At 41.0% G+C, this 18,221-nt stretch overlaps 1 protein-coding gene across 1 annotated transcript in view; it reads left to right on the top strand.

The window, feature by feature from the left end:
• Window positions 1–18,221, top strand: part of APBB1IP (amyloid beta precursor protein binding family B member 1 interacting protein) — a 66,720-nt gene that overhangs the window by 12,731 nt on the left and 35,768 nt on the right. Inside the window, exons 2-6 of the mRNA XM_069006584.1 lie at window positions 3,104–3,175; window positions 5,161–5,248; window positions 7,473–7,765; window positions 13,314–13,391; window positions 16,407–16,566. Coding sequence (XP_068862685.1) covers window positions 3,104–3,175; window positions 5,161–5,248; window positions 7,473–7,765; window positions 13,314–13,391; window positions 16,407–16,566 — 691 coding nt within the window. The remainder of the gene's footprint in view (window positions 1–3,103; window positions 3,176–5,160; window positions 5,249–7,472; window positions 7,766–13,313; window positions 13,392–16,406; window positions 16,567–18,221) is intronic.

Genomic DNA, 18,221 nt, shown 5'->3' with positions numbered 1-18,221 from the left:
CCATGTAATAGTTACATGACTCAAGATGCTCCATTAAAGGAAAAGCATTAAGACTGAAGAACAGGATACTTACTGGTTTTCTTTTCTTGCCAGTCTTTACAGTCATTAGAGTTGTTGCTGTCCTCAGTTGATTGCTTTCTTGCATCAGCCTGGTCCTCATCCTGTGAGGTGCTGTGGTTGGTTGCCTTTGGCTGGCTGCTAGATGCTTACCAAGCTGCTCTATCACTTCCCCTCCTCAGCAGAACAGGGAGAGAAATTACAGGGAAAAGTCATGGGTTGAGATACAGACAGGGAGATCACTTGCCAACTACCATTGAGCAAAACAGGCTCAACATAGGGAAATTAATTTAATATGTTGCCAGTTAATAAAATTATAGGACAATGCAAAATAAGAAGAAAATGAAAAAGATCTTTACCCCATCCTTCCCTTCTTTCCAGGTTCAGCTTCACTCCCAACTCTTCTATGCCTACCCACTCAAGTGACACAGGGGGATAGGGAATGAGTTTGCAGTCAGTTCATAATGCTTTGTCTCTGCTGCTCCTTCCTCCTCACACTGTTTCCCTGCTCCAGCATGGGGGCCCTCCCAAGGGAGACAGTCCTTCATGAACTTCTCCAACACGGGATCTTTCCCCAGTTCTTCAACAACTGCTCCAGCCTAGATCCTTTCCACAAAGTAGAGTCTTAGAGGAACAGCCTGCTCTGGTGTGGGTCCCCCATGGGGTCACAGTTCCTACCAGAAAACTTGCACTGTGTGGGCTCCTCTCCACAAGCTGCAGTTCCCACCAGGAGCCTGTTCCAGTGTGGCACACCATGGCCTGCATCTTCATTCAGGGCATGTCCACCTGCTGTGGCAGGAGGTCCTTCACAAGCTGCAGTATGGATATCTGCTCTGGCATGGTACTTCATGGGCTGCCAGGGAACAACTTGTTTCACCATGAGCTTCACCAGGGGCTTCACCATGGCCTGCTGGGGAATCTCTGCTCTGGCATCTGGAACATCTCCCCCGCCTGCAAAACTGACCTTGGAGTCTGCAGGGTTATTTCACTTACATTTTCCTGCTGCTCTTTTGCAGCTGCTGTGCAGCATTTTTTACCCTTTCCTAAGTGTGTTGCTACAGAGGTGCTGCCAGCACCACTAATGGACTCAGCTTTGGCCACCAAATCCGTTTTGGAGCCAGCTTGAACTACTGTCCCTCTCTGACATGGGGAGAGCTTCCTTCTCACAGAAGTCACCTCTGCAGCGCCCCTCCCAAAACCTTGTCGGAAAAACCAATACAGGTGCACACAAACCCAGAGAACCAATAGGACTACTTACATGTTTAAAGTTTGGCCCCAGTTTTGTCTCGGTTTGAAAGACAGGTGTCTGCTAAGGAAGGCAGAAGCCTCCCTTGAAGTGGCAGATATAACCCCTTTCCCTCTGAGTTATTATAATTTTGAAATCAAGGGCCTTTAGGCAAAGATGTGGGAAATAGGAATAACAGTTCTTTACTATATATATATATAGGTATATAACCAGTCAAACAAAACAACAACAACTATGGCAGTAACAGCAAACACAAACCCAGTCCCGGCCTTCTCGGCTGCCGGGCCCTTTCCCCTCGGGTGCAGTTCCGCTCGCAGCCGGCAGGGGCGCTGGCGGCTCCCGGTGAGCAGGGCAGGTGCGATGGTTCCCCCGCGGCTGCAGGGGGCGCTCCGGAGCGAGCTCGGGGAGCAGCGGCACCGGTGCCCTGGGATCCCGGGGAAGGGTGGAACAAAGGCTTCACAAACCGCTGGGCAGCCGATCCCGGACTCTCGGGAACAGCAGGCTGGAACGGCAGGCTGGAGCGGCAGGCACAAACACAAATCCTGAGTGGCAGACGAGATGTATCCAAAAGGGGAACCCCCCGGGGCTCCAGGCAGGCAGGGCGAGCACGGCTACAACGCAGCGAAGGCTCGAAGCAGCAGCGGGGCAGGGCGGCCACAGCCCAGCCTCCAGCAGGGCAGGGAAAGCAGCTTTGGGATCCCGGCGTTGTTTCCAGCAGAAAGAAAAAACGGCCGAAAGCAGGAACCAGCAGCTCCTTTCTCCGTAGCTTCTCTCTCCGGGCACTGAGAGAGAACTAAACTCACAGCCAGATGAAAACAAAAGCCTGGCCAGGCCCTTTTGTCTTCTCTTAAGTACGGCCATTTGTCCCCTAGCAACATGCATATGGGAAAAAATTCCTTTAACAGGAAAAAAACTAGGACTAAACTAAAAACCCCAACAAGTTTGAACCCTGGTTTATGAGTTCAGTACCACAGTTCTCAATCCTTTGCAGGCTTGAGAAACACTCTTAAAGAAATGGTGTTTCTAGTTTTTGTCTCTGGTAGTGTTCCATGGCAGACATCCTTTTACACTGCTTCTTTCCCTACAAAGGAACAGATTTATGAGGAAGAGGATTATAACAGAAGCTGTGTCTGATCACCAGTGTGTGATCCTGTCCTTACACCCTCTTGCAACAAGTGTTGCCATCGGTTGTCACGCAGCATCTACCCATTTTCCTTGTCTCAGTGCCCTCCCTCAGATGTCTTGAGGTTAGGTAAGACTGGAGTTCTTGCAGTGCAGTAATATTTGAAAGAAAAAGGGAGAAATAATTGAGCCAAAAAGTTGGTTACATACCTAATCATAACCTGGTTTTACACTAGATAACACCCAATAGACTCCTGTAGTATTAGTTATCTAAGCCAAAGAAAGAAGGCTTTCAAGATGAAACATTCAGGAATTTCTCAGCATGACACTTTGTTTCCCTCTCTATCTCTCATTGGCTACATTTTTTTTGATGTTTTAGATACAGCCATGATTTATTAGCTGGTGACTTAATATGAAATGTAAACGATAAAAGGAGGTCGTTGGCACTTCTGATGAGTGTAGATCTGAAGTGTGTTAAGCATATACAGGATAGAGGTTCTGAACTGTCAGTAGTTACTTCTAAGGTATGGATTCAGGTTTTTGCAAGTTATGAGCACTTGTTTTAAAGTTATTTATGAATACAATATAAAAGAGCATTGTATATCTTCTGTTTTTGACCATTTCTGGCTTTGAAATTAACTTCTGATGACTTCTTGTTTGTGGATTTTTTTCTTTCAGATGGAGCAAACCTGTGATGATATAGATGAAATGTTCAGCAATTTACTTGGGGAGATGGACATGCTGACTCAGGTAAATAATTCTTTTTTTCCATCAAGATTAGAAAAATAGCTATATTGAGGGAACTTTTCTACATTTTTCATGCACTTCCACTGTGAATAAATACAGTTACATTTTTCTGGTAAACCTTCAACTAAATTTCTCTGCTTGATAGTTAAAACAAGTGGCCTGAAGAATAAGGTAATATCAGTGCAGAGTAGGTTGTTAAAAAGACCTAAATGCTTGTGAAAGACATTCTCTGAAAAAACCCCAGCCCAGCAATTTAAATTCCTCTGGACTTGGTCCAAAGAAATTAAAGGATTCTGTGAACACAGGAAGAGTTTAACTTTTCAGGTATGAATGCTTAGCATACATGGGTAAATGGGATGTAGCCTGAGTGTTGAATGTGAACTTTGGAAATGAAAGCAACATTTTGAATCTATGCTTAAAAGTAATCTTTAGATATGGCAAAATATTGAGCTGCAGTGAGGGTGGCATTGAAGAATTCATAGAGATATTATGAAGAATACAGTCTTGAGAGTATAAAACAGCATGAGCCTTTTCTTAAAGCTCTAGTAATGAAATACTTCCTGCAAAAGCTGATGAAAGGAGAGTTTTTATTTCTAGAAAAAATCTACAAAGGGAATAAATTTGTTGTATTTTAATAAATGCATGGTTGAAAACACCTAAGTTGTCACCTTGGATGTGTGAGTTTGGTTACAGCCTTTGTTTTGAGGGGGTCTTTCTTGGTGAATCCCAGTGTTTGGCAAATTAAATACCAGTAATTCTGAGGCACAGAATAGAAATTGTGTTTAAACTGGGTGAAAGCCAAGATTTCACATGGCGTTCTTAGCTGTCAAATCACAATGCTTTGTCCCTTGGTAGCCTTTCTGCTCTTTAAGGGCTTTTTATAATTGTGGATATTTATTTTATATATTTTTGTATTTATATAAAATAGGGAGGGATTTATGGTAATCTCATTTCATTATTAGGCCTTCACAGGAACAAAAGACTCCTTGTGACAGATTTTACCTCCTCAGATTGGACACAGCACTGTTACAAGTGCAAGTGATGCAAAGAGTGTAAGAGAGTGAGCCTCTTGTCTCTGTGCTCTCTGGTGCAGTACTGGGTGGGAAGGAGTGCTCCTGATATGGAGACAGGCTTCTCCTCCTCTCTAACGTTCTGGTATCACCTCTCACATCAGCATTGTATGGGACAAGGAGATAGGGGTGTCTGAAAGCTTGAAGACTTTCAGTTAACTGAGTTGGATCTGTTAATTCCCTCAGACTCTTAACTTTCAAAACAAGACTGTAGATCGTTTTTCACACTTTTTTACCAGTCTGTCTGTTCCTAAAGTAAGTGTAAATGGTAGGTGCATGCAGAGATACCTTTACAGGCATAACAGGGCTGAAAAAGAAATGCAAATTCAGAATTGGCCTTTTCTGCTGCAAACTAGGAATTCTCTATTTACACAGATTTGCAGTTTACATTGCAACAGCATGGGGTTTTCTTTGTTCTATTTGGGTTTGGTTTTTTTTCAAACAGGAGAAAGCAACAGCTAGGTTTCATTTATATTAGTAAATAAAGCACTCTGGAAAGAAAATGATACTGTGGCTCAGATGTGTACACAGCTAAACTCTTTCCACACCCTCCTTCAGAAAACCCAAGAAAGCTAAAAATCAGTTTGGCTTTGCCCACTGTCTCGATTAGAAACAGTCCAGTTCTCTGCTGTTCCCCACACCAAGCCCAGGTGTTGCCTGACAAGAGTTGCTGCCGTCATGGATCAACATTGGATTGAGAAGCATGCAAAACCCTTGCCTTGATTGTGAGACAGTGCTTGAACTCTTGTCCTGGCCCTAGTTAGTTTATCAGTCTAACATAATCTCAGAAACCAGTGTGTGTCATTCTATTCCTTGAAGAAGAATTGATTAGATAAATTCAGGTAATTGATTTTCAAATGTTAATGTATGTAATAGTAATTGTATCATCAGATACTTGTTTTTCTTCTATCTTAACAGAGTTTAGGAGTGGAGACTGTACCACCTCCATGCCCCAAAGAGTCCAACAATGAATTTAGCTTTACAGTTGGTTTTAAAGATTTAAATGGTAAGTAGCTGAATGGGCTCTTTCATGCCTTTTACGCTTACTTAAAATACCTTACAGCAACAAGTGAGAAGAAAATCTTTACATATCCTTGATCAAAAACCCCAAACCAAACAAAAGGACCCTGTTTTGCTGGAGGAGGGGGGTATAATTTTGTGTCTCAATTTAGGAACTTCAAAAGAAACAATTTTTTGGAGCATTACTCAGTTTAAGTAGAAGTCAGACTTTTAAAAATGTCCCTAGTATAGAGGAGAACAAAAATGAGAAGTCTCCCAAATAACTTTCTAAAATGTAACCTTTTTAATGTAAAGATTTAACTTGGTGGAAGGCAAAGTTTCCCAGTGTGATGTCAGAGCTGCATAAACATTTCTGTCCATCGGAAGTATCAGCTTCAGCTGCTTCCACTTTTCAGTGCTTATTCTCGTTTTGGTTTCCACTGTCACTTTTGCATGTACAGCTGCTTGCTGAGGCTGTGTGGCTAACCAAATTAGGGGATTTATCTGAGTTTGAAATAAGAACCCTCCCTTTGATTTTGTTTGTGATTGGGTTTTTTTTTCCTTTTGTTTTTGGTTTTTGTTTTTGTTTTGGTTTTTTTTGACTGAGGGCTGGTTGTTTGCATTAGCCTGAGTTGGTGTTAACCTCTGGTTTTGTCCCAGGATCAGTTCCCTGTCAGGCTTCCTAAAGACTTTACCAGCAAAGTGGGTAGAGCTATGTTAATAGAGAAGATCATAAGCCAACTTTCCCCCTGTAAAGAAAAACTTATTAAATACTATATTAATGTAACAGGGAGAGCAGAGTAAACTGAGATGGCCTAGTGACATGTTCACACTTAGTCTGATGAATGACCTATTCTTTATTGAACTAGATTAGCATTTTTGAGTATCCAATTCAGTGCTCTCCATTCCTCTCAAAATCTCACTTAAAAGTTTTCCCAGTTTGTGATTTATTTATTTCTTAACTGGACAGAACCTTTCTCTTTTAGAAAGCTAAAGCATCCTACAGGGTTTTACTCCACAATATCTCTTACACCATGGCTAGTTCAAACAACCACAAATTACATACAAAGTTCTGGTATAAGATTTTATCTTATACTCTGTCAGAGTAGAAAACAGAAAGAAGTTACAATGTTTCTATCTGGTTTATAAGATGCTTTTAAAAGAGACTTTCTAGTTTATTCCTTGCTTAAAGGATCCTCAAAAGCTTGTGTGTGATGGACCACCCATGTGGTATGTCACAGATCACAGAATTACTGATGTGCTACAGATGATACCATGCAGTTTCTTGTGTGTTAGAATTCTTTGATTCTGCTTCATGTAATTTTATGTAGAATAGTAATAATATATGGAGGTATTCTTGATCTAGGCCTCAGTTACATGGTTTGTTGTGTGCCATGCTGAAACTTGCTGAGCATTTATGTATGCAGTTACAGCCTACTGGGAGCTCATGTGTTGGGAAATAGAATTATTGGGATCAATAAAAGAACTGTGCAAGCAATAGGCCTGGAAGTTTTAGGCTTGTGTGTGAGAAAACTTTCCATGGGAAAGTCCCTGTGTGAAAGATAACAAGCAGGCCTGAGAAACAGAGAGGGAGTGAAAAACTTGCAGCTGTACTATCCGGGAGTGAATGAGGGAGATGAGCACTGAATTCTTTTGATCATAACAGACTATGGAAACTTGCCAATGTAAGTCCAATTATGTAGAAATAGAAATGTGTTTTGATAAGCTTTAAGCCACTTAGGAGTTAACAAGCTGATATACTATATAAGTGCCTTTGGACTGCTAATAAACGGAGTTTTATGGAGTTTGCTTTATCAACCATATTGGTTTGGGCTGTTTCTCCCTCCCCCCGCTGGGGCCCAGGCTCCTCGTCCCACTGAGCTTCTAACACTCATGGAATTTCTGACAATCATATCACTAAGCATGTACCCGGTAACCTTGCTGGATCAGGGCTATGTTTTGTAACATCATAAGGGCCTGAGACTGTATCACTGGAACTGAAGCTTCCTGTCCTGTTTAGTTTGTATTCGTAGAGTTCCTTGTACTGTGAACTTTAGTATGACCACATTAATGGTTGTTCTGGAAGCACATTTATTTCTTGAACCCATGTAAAATGTTGTCTCCTTTCCCATAATCCTGTAACCATGCCTTCTGCAGTTTAGTCTCTGCTGAACTGGAAACAGTGCTTTGCATTGCACTCACTCTGACACATTTTGTGGTTTTCTTTACAGAATCGCTAAATGCCCTAGAGGACAAAGACCTGGATGCTTTAATGGCTGATCTTGTAGCAGACCTAAATGATGTTGAACAGAAAACTTTACAAGCCCAGAAAACTCCTTCTTGCAACCAGCAAAGTACAGTCACTCAGCCTTCAACAGGCTTGAATAGTGACATTTATTCTAAAGTAAGTCCCTATGTTACCATTACTGGACAGTTAGGAGATGATTTGCCGCCTCCACCTCCAGAACCTGAATCAGACCTTCCACCAGCACCGCCACCACCTCCTCCTGAGCCACTTACCCAGGTAAGTCTGGGTGGAACCTTATTCTAAGCATTCACTAGTTCTTGTCAGTTTGCAAGTGGTATTTGGCACTGGAACACCAGTGGATCTCCCAGGTAGATACATCCTGGGAAGATTCTGCAATGATGAAACATGCATGAACTCTGGAGTGAAATTTCTATTGCTGTGGCCTCAGCATCGTCTGCCCGTTCCTTGACCTATTGCCCATTCTTTCGTCTTTCTAATCATCATTTCGATAGCCCAGTGCAGGCATAAATCATTGCAAATGGTTTATTGTAACAGAAAATTTATCACTGACATTTTAAGAAGCACTAAACAGTTAATATCTTCTTACAGAGAACTTGGTTTTGGCATCAGTGCTAAGTATGGTCAAAGATATCTCCACTTTGTGAAGATGTCACTGTGTGTGTTCATTTCAGTCTTGTGCTGTTTGTACTGATGAGAAAATTCTGTGGATGTTTCCCAGCTCCATCCCTGGCCTAAGTGATTTCTTGCAATAGGAAAAGCTGTTCAGTTGTGTAAAACTCAACATTTGCTGGGTGACCAGGTGCAGGGATGAGCACAAGAAGTACTTCTCCTAATCCTAACACGGAATCACTCTGCTCTTCTTGGCCTTGTCTTGGAAGGAAGTATTGGAGACAATCTGCAGTAGGGGAAAAATGCTCTTAAGAGGTACCAAAGTTATCAGTAGGTACCTATTTATAACTATTTACAAATTACTGGCTTACCTGTATCTAAAATTTCAGACTTATCACAATCTCCTCCTTCTTGCAGAGGTGTTTTAACAACTGAAATAAAATGTGATATTTGTAGTATTTTTTTGATGTGAGGTTGTGGACAAGTAGATAATACGAGAATTCTGCCCTGTCACAGCCTTGCAAGGAGAAGAGAAGGCATTAAAAGAGTGATGCAGCCCCAAAAAAATTTAATCTGAAATCATGAAATATACAAATATATCTCTTTCAGTATTCATGTTCACAGTAACTATGATTGAGAGAAGATATTTACATTTAGGGAACGGAAATATTTTAGGGAACATGAAAAGTTTTAGTCAGTTTTGCTTAAAAGCATGGTCAATTCATTGCTGTTTAAAAACCCACGCGAACTGAATATGAGTCATCTCAGCATCACTGCTGCCCCTGTGTTTGGAATCATACAGCAGATATATTCAGCAAAAGGAACAGAAAATTGGATAGGAAGGGAACCTTTCTGATGACATAACAAGTGATTCACTGGATAAAGCTTCATTTGATGCATAGTACCTTTCAGTGCTGTTTGAAGACTGAAACTCATAAACATGTGGGAGAAGCTTTGCCATTTTTCTGCATCTCAAAGATAATAGTTAACTTCCCGTCTTAAAGGAATATCAACATTTGCGAAGTATCAGCTAAACACCTTCAGAAGCTGAAGTATTTTATTTAACTAGAATGACTGATATAGAGGAGATGCTATCAAGATGAGTTCTATCCATTTCCTTCAAACATTTCCCCATCTTGATTTAGACTCATGATCTTTAAGGAAGTATCAAGCTTCTAAGTAGTCTGGTTTGTAAGCTGACAAGTGTGGTCTGGAAAGGTAGCTGGTTAGGTGCGCTGAGACTGGCCAGAATCAAGGGCTAGTAGTCAATGGTTTGCTGGCTGGTAGCAAGTGGGGTCAGCACTGGGATTTATACTGTTTAACTTTTTCATCTGTGACCTGAGTGATGACATAAAAACCCATCTGTGGATGTTCTGAAGATGCTTTTAATTGAGGGCACTGATTGTCATGATCAGTCTCAGACCTTCAATGCAAGGGAACTGGAAACATGAGGACTAGGCCAGCAAAACTCTCAGAAACCCAGCAAGGTACAAGGTCCTGCACCTGGGCTGTAATAACCATTTGTACAGTTTGAGAGCTGACAGGCTGAGCAGCAGCCCTGCTGAAAAGGAGATCCTGCTGGATACCACAGTGAATAAGAACCTTGAGTGAAAGATCATCTCAGTAGAGGAAACTGGCCTCTCTTGGGAGGAGTATGGCCAGCAAACGAAGAGAGTTACTGTTCCTTTCTCTTGGCACTGGTGGGCCCACTCCTGGAATACTGTACTCTATTCTAGGTGTGGAGATACTGGAGAGTGTCCAGCAGAGAGCTGGTGGAATGGCCAGAGGTGTGCAGTGATCAGGGGCCAGCAAGGACAGGCTGAGGGAGCTGGGCTTGTTTAGTCTGACAGAGGAGGCTGGGGAGGGATCTAATGACAGCCCAAAAATACCTGAAGGGCAGATGCAAAGCTGGTGGAGCCAAATTCTTCCATGGTAGTGTTAGGTCACTAACGTGGAAGGGGCAACTGATACATGTTACGGCTTTGTAGTTTCAGACAGGACGTTAGGAAAACATTTTCCACTTCAGATGGTGGTGTAGCGCTGGAACTGATGACCCAGAGAGATCCCAGATTCCCTTTCTTTGAAGGCTTTCCGAACTTTGCCAGGCAAAATCATGACTGACCTGATCTAATGTTGGTGACCATCCTGCTTTGGGCAGGAGCCAGAGTGTGGACCCTCACACCTCTCTTCCAAACAGCATTTTTATGATGCTGGGATCTAAAGCTCACTGAAATCAACAGTGCTGAAGTTCTTTCCATTAAGTGTTGTACTGAGCTAATTCTTTATTAGCTGACATCCTGCATTACCTGAGAGTCAAACAAGATTTTAGGGTGTATATACTTACGAAACACACCTGGAATTCTATATGAAAAGATAGCTAAAAGTCACTTCTCCCTCAGTTGAACCGTTCCTCTGAGATTGATCTCTAATAATGTTCCCTGGTCTCTTTTCAGATTCAGGGAGTGTCAGAGAAGGATAGGAACAGGTTGTAGAAGCATTTCTAAAGGATATATCTACAGCAGTTTATTTCCTCATTAAGGCATTGGTTCTGCTTTTTCCTGCAGCCTTTGCCTCATTTTATGACACAGATTGTATTCAAATACTAATGGCATACCCACTGTGGCTTACTGTCCACAAAATTGCCCACAGGGCTGTTAAACAGGTTGTGGTGTGAATGATGGAGGTAATAACCATTTAAAATTAATATGGACAGAATTTATTTCAAATTAATATTCATTGTCTTGATTAGTATTTTTTTTGACATGACATTTCTGCTCAGTAGAATGAAATTCAGCTGTAAGTGGAATGTATTTTGTGTCATCAAAATCCACGCTCCTGGTAGCCAGGATTCTTGATAAATGCTTCTTGAACCTGTCAAGGCTGAAGTTGTGTTTAACACTTCGGGTTATCCACAGTCAAATAAGAATAGTGTTAGTCATTCCCAATGCAACCGTGATATTGAGACCCTCTTTTCTAACCTTTAGGTGTGCCAAAATAAAGAAGTATGACCTTTCTTTCAGGGAAGCATAGAGCTGTCTCTTAAGTTTCCATCAACTCTGACATTTCTTTTTAAAACTGCCCTTAAGCTAAATAAAGCTTCTTCTTTGCAATTGACATGATGACACTATGTGCTTCTGTTTAAAGATCCAGAAAACGTGGTGATGATACTGTAGCAGGAAAACAAATATTGTAGCTTGTCAAAGTATTTCTCTAATACTGCTAAAATTTTGCATCTGATAGCTTATTTCCTTTTTCTGCATGAAGTCAAAGCTTATGAAACCGTGAAGGCTGTCAGGTGAGAGCTCTGTTGCACAGGTTTACACAATGTGTGAACTCTGTTCAACACAAGTCACATGCAGGTGAAAAAACCTGAATTATAGCTGCTTAAATTTTCATCAGAAAGCCTGCCCACAGCACAATCAACCACTTTGATTGAGATGCTTTTCCTTCTTGCTGCAGAGAGGTGATAGGGGGAGGGCCACAGCATGAGAGACTGTGTGCTTTTCCCTCTGTCAACAGTCAGCCTCACTGCAGCAGCCACCTTTGTGCAACTGCTTCTGTTCAACTACAGAAGCTTTTTTTGGATTCTCTAGGTTAAGCACTGCTGAGCTATAGCAATGCAAATTTCCACACCTGCAGAGAAAAAAAGAGATATTTTTAACTGATTGCATGGTATTTATAGTGGAGAATTTGATAACAGGAAACATGCTTGAAGCAGTGATAAAACAAAAGATGTTTAGTTCAGCGAGAGGGATGTCAGTCAGGAGTACATTAGCTACTGTTGAACATGCCTCACAACTTGGGATGAATAGGATAACCTTCTTTGCTCTTTCTTTGCTATGATTCAATGATATCTCTGTAACAGGGAAGTGATGGCAGTGTGATTAGGCCTGGTTTCTTGCATTTGCATATTCCATGAGTTGCAGCCTGTTCTCTTGGTACGAAGACCACTAAGATTTTGACTTTAGGGTACCAAATAGAGGCTGAAGATAACAGAGAAAAATCTTTTGTGGAAGCAGGACAGGAACTTTCTCCCACAGTCCTTGATTGGAAGTTGGGTGCCTCTGAGTAGTGTAGCACAAAATCCTACCCCTTTAAAACAACGGAAACTGTGAAAGTAAGAGAGCAACATGGACAGCAAAAATCAGCAGAGGCAAGAAAGCAAAGACAAGACAGTCTTCAATAGAGGCAACAGGGATGTAAATTTGGAAATAAACCAAACCCTCCAGTAGTACTAAGAGTCCAAGGCAGCCCCAGGAACCACAGTCACTTCCTGTCCAAAATGTGCTTTTCCAACTCCATATGTGACTGGATAAGTCTTCTGGAAGAGATGGCATAAAGGAACAGTCCCAATCTATACAGCAGTCACAGAGATGACAGTAGGCACTGACATTTGGTACATGTACCTAAAATTCTCAGCACCTGGGGATCCAGTCTTCTTGGATCACAAACTTCATTGATATGAAGAGAGGCATAATATTGATAGACCTGCTTTGTAAAAGGAGAGCTGGGTGATACTGAGATTTTGGGGATTCTTACTGTGGCATTCAGCAAAAGCTGGAATGAATTTGTGTGCTCTATCTGTGTCTGTGTTAATATGAATAGGTCCATTAATAGAATAAAAAAACATGGTATCATCCAATTAATAGAGGTGTTCCTCTCAGTAAGTATCTGTGCAGTAAGAGATCATACGTGGCAAGTGAAAGAATTCAAATAAATTAATGTACTTAACACAGAGTATAAAATTATAAGTGGTGTAATTGCAAGCCAAATTTTCAGTAAAATCCTACAAATTCTAGTTCTCTTAACCCTATTGAGAAGCGAGTTTTCTTCCAAGCAGCTGCATCCACAATGCTATTTCACTCAGGCTAGATCTTCCTTCACCTTCTCTTTTGTATCAGCTGTACGTACAGACAAACATAGAAGAGTCCAGTTTTCAGGCCTTCCTGTAGCATTTGAGATCATGTAAGAACTATATGACTGAGCAACAGCAGGAAGCACTGGGCTTGTAAATCAAAGCTTTTGCTAAAGGATATTATGTCAAGGAAAGCTGGGGATTATCTGTATGCATGGAGTTTGCTGTGACAAGCCTTATCTTCAGGATATAAATACCAAGAAACAACCCTTTTCAAGTGAATGTAAATTGCTGAGATTACTTAACAAGAAATATACCAAATATCTTGTGTCTTTTCAGGAAGAACTAGAGGCAAAGGCTAAAGCTGACAAGATTAAACTTGCATTGGAGAAACTGAAGGAAGCCAAAGTTAAAAAGGTGAGCCTTAACATAGTAAATGCTACCATAAGAGCTACCACCTACCTAAGTATCTGTTAACATTCTTCGTAATAATGAAGTTATTACAAAAATGACTAGGCTTTTCCATATTTTATCTGTAAAGATATTCTGTGGAGCTCTCATTATCCACCTCGAGAGAACTCTCTGGGAGAATGCTACCTCCAAGGGGCTTATGTTTTAGAGGACTTGGAAAGCGCTGTCTCTTTCTCTTTTTTTCACTGTTGGGGCCAAGCTCACTGTTCTGATAAGTTGCTTTAGAGAAAGTGGAGTGTACATGAAAATGTTGCTTACTTATGCTGTGCTGATTCCAGGAGTATTAAACTTTTCTTTTACAGTGAATGTGGATTTAGCTAATCCCTATTAAATTAATGAGGGTCTTCTTGCTAAATCTTTTCACAGCAGTGTAGTAATGTACAAGGATAATAGAAATTATTTTAGGCCAACAAATTAGAATGCTTCCAGCCAGTGTCTGCACCATGCTGCAGTGTGCCTTGTAATTATGCCCACTCATCCTAAACTAGTGTTGCAGCTGAACTTAACAGAAGCTGCAGGTGTTCAGTAACTCTGAATAATAGATGTGAACTAAAAACAGTCATGACCTTTCAGTCTTGCTCAAAGGAAGTGGGAAGTGCTGGAGCTTGCAGAGCTTCCAGGAGGAATGGAAGCTTCCAGTAAATTTGAGAATGTCCAGACTTGAGATGGTTCCCACAGACCACTTTATGTTCATGTACATATGCTGCTTCTGAGATAATGTCTTGGGAGGATTTCACCAATGTTAACTTCGTTAAGCTCTATAACTAAAGTTATGACTGCTCATTGGTCACCCTCTTTTTCCTTGTAGTGTTAGTAATTCTCCTTTGGGAGACTTTTTTTTCCCCAACTTTTTTTCCCACCCTGAATATTGGGAAACAGACAGCAGAAGTAAGGTTCAGTCTTGTGACTATATCACTATAATGAAATTACTGTGTCATTCTTGAATTTGAAATTGACAAAATATTGTCAAGAAAACTGGTTTTCTCTCCTTTACCAGAAGTGGAGGGCAGAAGGCAGGGATGATGGTGAAAAGCAAGCTCACAGCCCTGGACTTCAGGAGAGCAGACTTTGGCATCTTCAAAGATCTGCTTGGAAGAGTCCTATGGGATAAGGCCCTGGTTGGAAGAAGGGACCAAGAAAGCTGGTTAATATTTAAGAATCACCGCCTTCAAACTCAAGAGAGTTCCATCCCAATGGAAGATGATCAGGAAGTGTCATGAAGATGATCAGGAGTATCTCTCCTGTGAGGAAAGGCTGAGATAGCCTAGGGAAGAGACGGCTCTGTCTGGTGCTTGTCTATCTCTAGAAAAACCCAAGAGAGGGTGCAAAGAGAATGGAGCCGGGCTCTCTTCAGTGCTGCCCAGTGATGGGACCAGAGGCAATGGGCAAATTGAAACACAGGAGGCTCTGAACACCAGGAAACACTTCTTCAGTGTGAGGGTGGCTGAGCATGGCACAGGTTTCCCAGGCAGGTTATGGAGTGTTCCTCCTTGCAGATAATAACAAACCATCTGGACAGGGTCCTGGCAAACAGGCTCTAGGTGGCCCTGCTTGCCCAGGCGACTGGGCTGGACCTCCAGAGGTGCCTTCAAATCTTGGCTGTTTTGTGATTCTGTGAAGGTGGAAGCTGCATGCATGTTTCTGAGCAGTCAGTTAAAACCAGACAAAAATCCCCTTTTGCCTTAAACATGTTAGATTATGCATGTACAACATTTCTTTTTCTCTGTAATCTGCACTATGGCTCAGTTTATTTTACAGAAGATTCTTCTTACAAGGATTGGAATCAAAACAAGTTCATGTTACATAAGTTTTGTTACATTTGTTTCTGCTTTTCAGAGATAGTGTAGATTTTCTCTTGGGGATCATAACTCTGCTTCTACCTGACCTTTTACACAGATTGTCTCTACAGAACCAAAGCTTCTTATGCACACATTTTTAAATAAAGAGCTATTTAAACAAGACTTTATGGAAAAGTTCTCCCAACTCACCAGCAATGTACAGACTTTGTAGAGAATTATTCTACTGTTTTCTGTACTAATGGAGCATTTTAAGTACTTTCGTATAATGTATTGCCAGTTCTATAATATTTTATGTACTTCAGCATTTTCTTGCATTGTTCCTCTCTGAAGAAAGTTCACTCTGTTTCTTGTTTAACAAATACTTCACCATATAAAGAAGTAATGAGTGTCTTAGGTTAATTTGGTCAATGTAAGTAACTCATAAGGGGAAGAGGAGGGGCAGTCACTGATCTTGTCTCTGTGGTGGCCAGTGACAGAACCCTAGGGAATGGCCTGGAACAGGCCCCCCGGGGAAGTCATCACAGCACCAAGCCTAACAGAGTTCAAGAAACATTTGGACAATGCTCTTGGGCACATGGTGTGACTCTTGGGGTTGTCCTGTGCATGGCCAAGAGTTGGATTCGATGATCCTGATGGGTCCCTTCCAACTCAGCATATTCTGTGTACTCATCTGTTTTCTTCCTGATGACTGTTGGACTATGGCCATCTTAGTACAATCCAATTTCAGGTTATTCTGTTGGCATGGCAAGATTCTTCCGTTCTTTTTCTATTGAAAACTAAATTTTCCACATTTGTAGCTTGCATTAAGGACACTCTGTCCTTTTGTACTTGGTTTCCCTATCAAGCATTTTCCTTAATTGCACATGTAGTAGATTTAGAGAAGAGATTAACTTCTGCTTTTGCTCCATAGCAATTTCACCTCTCCTGAAGTCATGCATAGGACAAGGTTCAATTTTATTTTTAGAGAAAAGGTCTTTATTTTGGTGGCATTATAATGTGAAAACTTCTGAGCTTTTTTATCCTCTCAGCTTGCTGTGGGACAGGATGCCTTTGAATCAGTAATAACCTTCAGCCTTAAGCTTTCTTATCTGTGTTAGCAGATTCAGACTAGTCTTCTTCGTGCTTCTGAAATTAACTGACTCTCCTGTGACTTTTTTCTCAGCTTGTTATCAAGGTGCACATGTCTGATAACAGCTCAAAGTCTCTAATGGTGGATGAGCGTCAGGTGGCACGGGATGTTTTGGACAATCTCTTTGAGAAAACCCATTGTGACTGCAACGTCGACTGGTGTCTGTATGAGATGTACCCAGAGCTGCAGATTGGTAAGTGGTGTAGTGACACAGCAGATAGCAAATAGATATAGTGCTGGTAATCTTGAAAGATCAGGTAAATGTTGGTAATCTTGAAAAGATAATAACTTTTCTCCTGCCCATGTGTCCCCTGGCACTGGAATATCATAGACTCTAAGCTGAGGGATGCTGCAGGAATATATTTGGTCTGTTCTTGCTGTAGAAATGAGTCCATTCAGTTGTGCTGTGACCTGCAGAAGGCTCCTTGCTTGTCACCATTTCCATTATTTTACACAAAATGAAGGGGCCTTGTGAATTTCAAGGTGATGACAAACCCAAATAACAATACTCAAATCTACTTTTTGAAGAGAGGATGCAGTGCTGGAGTGTCAGCAGGCATATATTACATACTGGCCAAACAAATGTCATTAAACAAGACTGTGAGAAGTGTTTCAGTCACTTCTAATGCTTTTCACTTGTGGTAATCATTTTCTTAAGTGTAGCTATGTGCAGGATATTGCTCTGTGATGGGGCTGTGATGGGTCTGCTCTGGTAAGTTATGACTTCCGGAGTAATTAACCTGGCCTCCAGGTCCGAGGAAACAGCTGTGCAAAACTTATAAATTGTTCTGTGCAACTTAATGAGTCTTGTTTGAAAAAGGCATCAAGGTTTCTTTCATTAAGAACAGAGTATTCTCTAATTGTAAATTATTTCAGAATATTTTTATTTTCCAGACTGAAAAGGTATTGCCATCAAAAGGAAAAGGAAAATTGCTACAGCTTTCTTTCAGACTCGCATTTGACCTAGAGAAATGGGAAATTGTCAAACAGCCTTTAACAAACACAGTTTACAATCTCCCAGCAGAGATGAGAAAATTCACAAATAAAGTCAAATATCAATATTGCACTTTAAAAGAACTCCAGGTGTAGTCATTCTGCTAAACTAAATGAAAGAAATTTAAAAACAACTGGAAAAAATCCTGATGGATCATGAGCAAGGAGATGCTCATCTGCTTGTAAGAGTGGCACAGAAATTTACTGCCAATCTGTTCTTGCTACTTGATTAAGATAATGATGCTGCATTCTTTTGTACCTGCTTATCTTAACTAAGGAAAGACTGGAAATGTCATTTGACCCTAGAAATCTCACAAAAGTCACTGAATAATTTTGGAGGGTTTTCCTGTCTTAGAAAGTTGCTCCCTTTTGTCCAGTATGACTTGGATGAACGTGTCTGAGAATTAGGATGACAGCACATAAAGAGATTGTTTTCTGAATCTCCATAGTCATGAAAAATAATGTACTTGTGTGTCTTCATAATCTGGATAGACATTTGAATTTCCCATCATGCAATTAAAACTGAAGGTATCAGGGGGATTGTTTGCTACAAACATTGGGGTTAATGCTAAGAATCTTTTTGTAGAAATTACTTGTGCTGCTTTAGTCCCAGCTAATACTAGGTGCTTTTGGTTAGTGTTAGGGTATTGGTATAGGAAGGAATTACTCTCATAATGAATAAAAATTATTTTAAAAGCCGGGACTGAAGAAAAGTACCAAAGGAAATAAACCTGTATGATCAAGAAAAAAGTAAAAGTCTATTAACTCCTGATGTAGTGATCTGTTACCAGGTCCAGATCTGCTGAGAATGGAGCCTTTTTGTTTGCAGAAGGCAGTTTCAATATGAGTGGAATG

This window comes from Aphelocoma coerulescens, chromosome 2 (assembly GCF_041296385.1).
Source record: "Aphelocoma coerulescens isolate FSJ_1873_10779 chromosome 2, UR_Acoe_1.0, whole genome shotgun sequence".
NCBI classification, from domain to species: Eukaryota; Metazoa; Chordata; class Aves; order Passeriformes; family Corvidae; genus Aphelocoma; species Aphelocoma coerulescens.
Note: the sequence above shows the minus strand (reverse complement) of the source record. Positions and strands in the feature narration are given on the sequence as shown.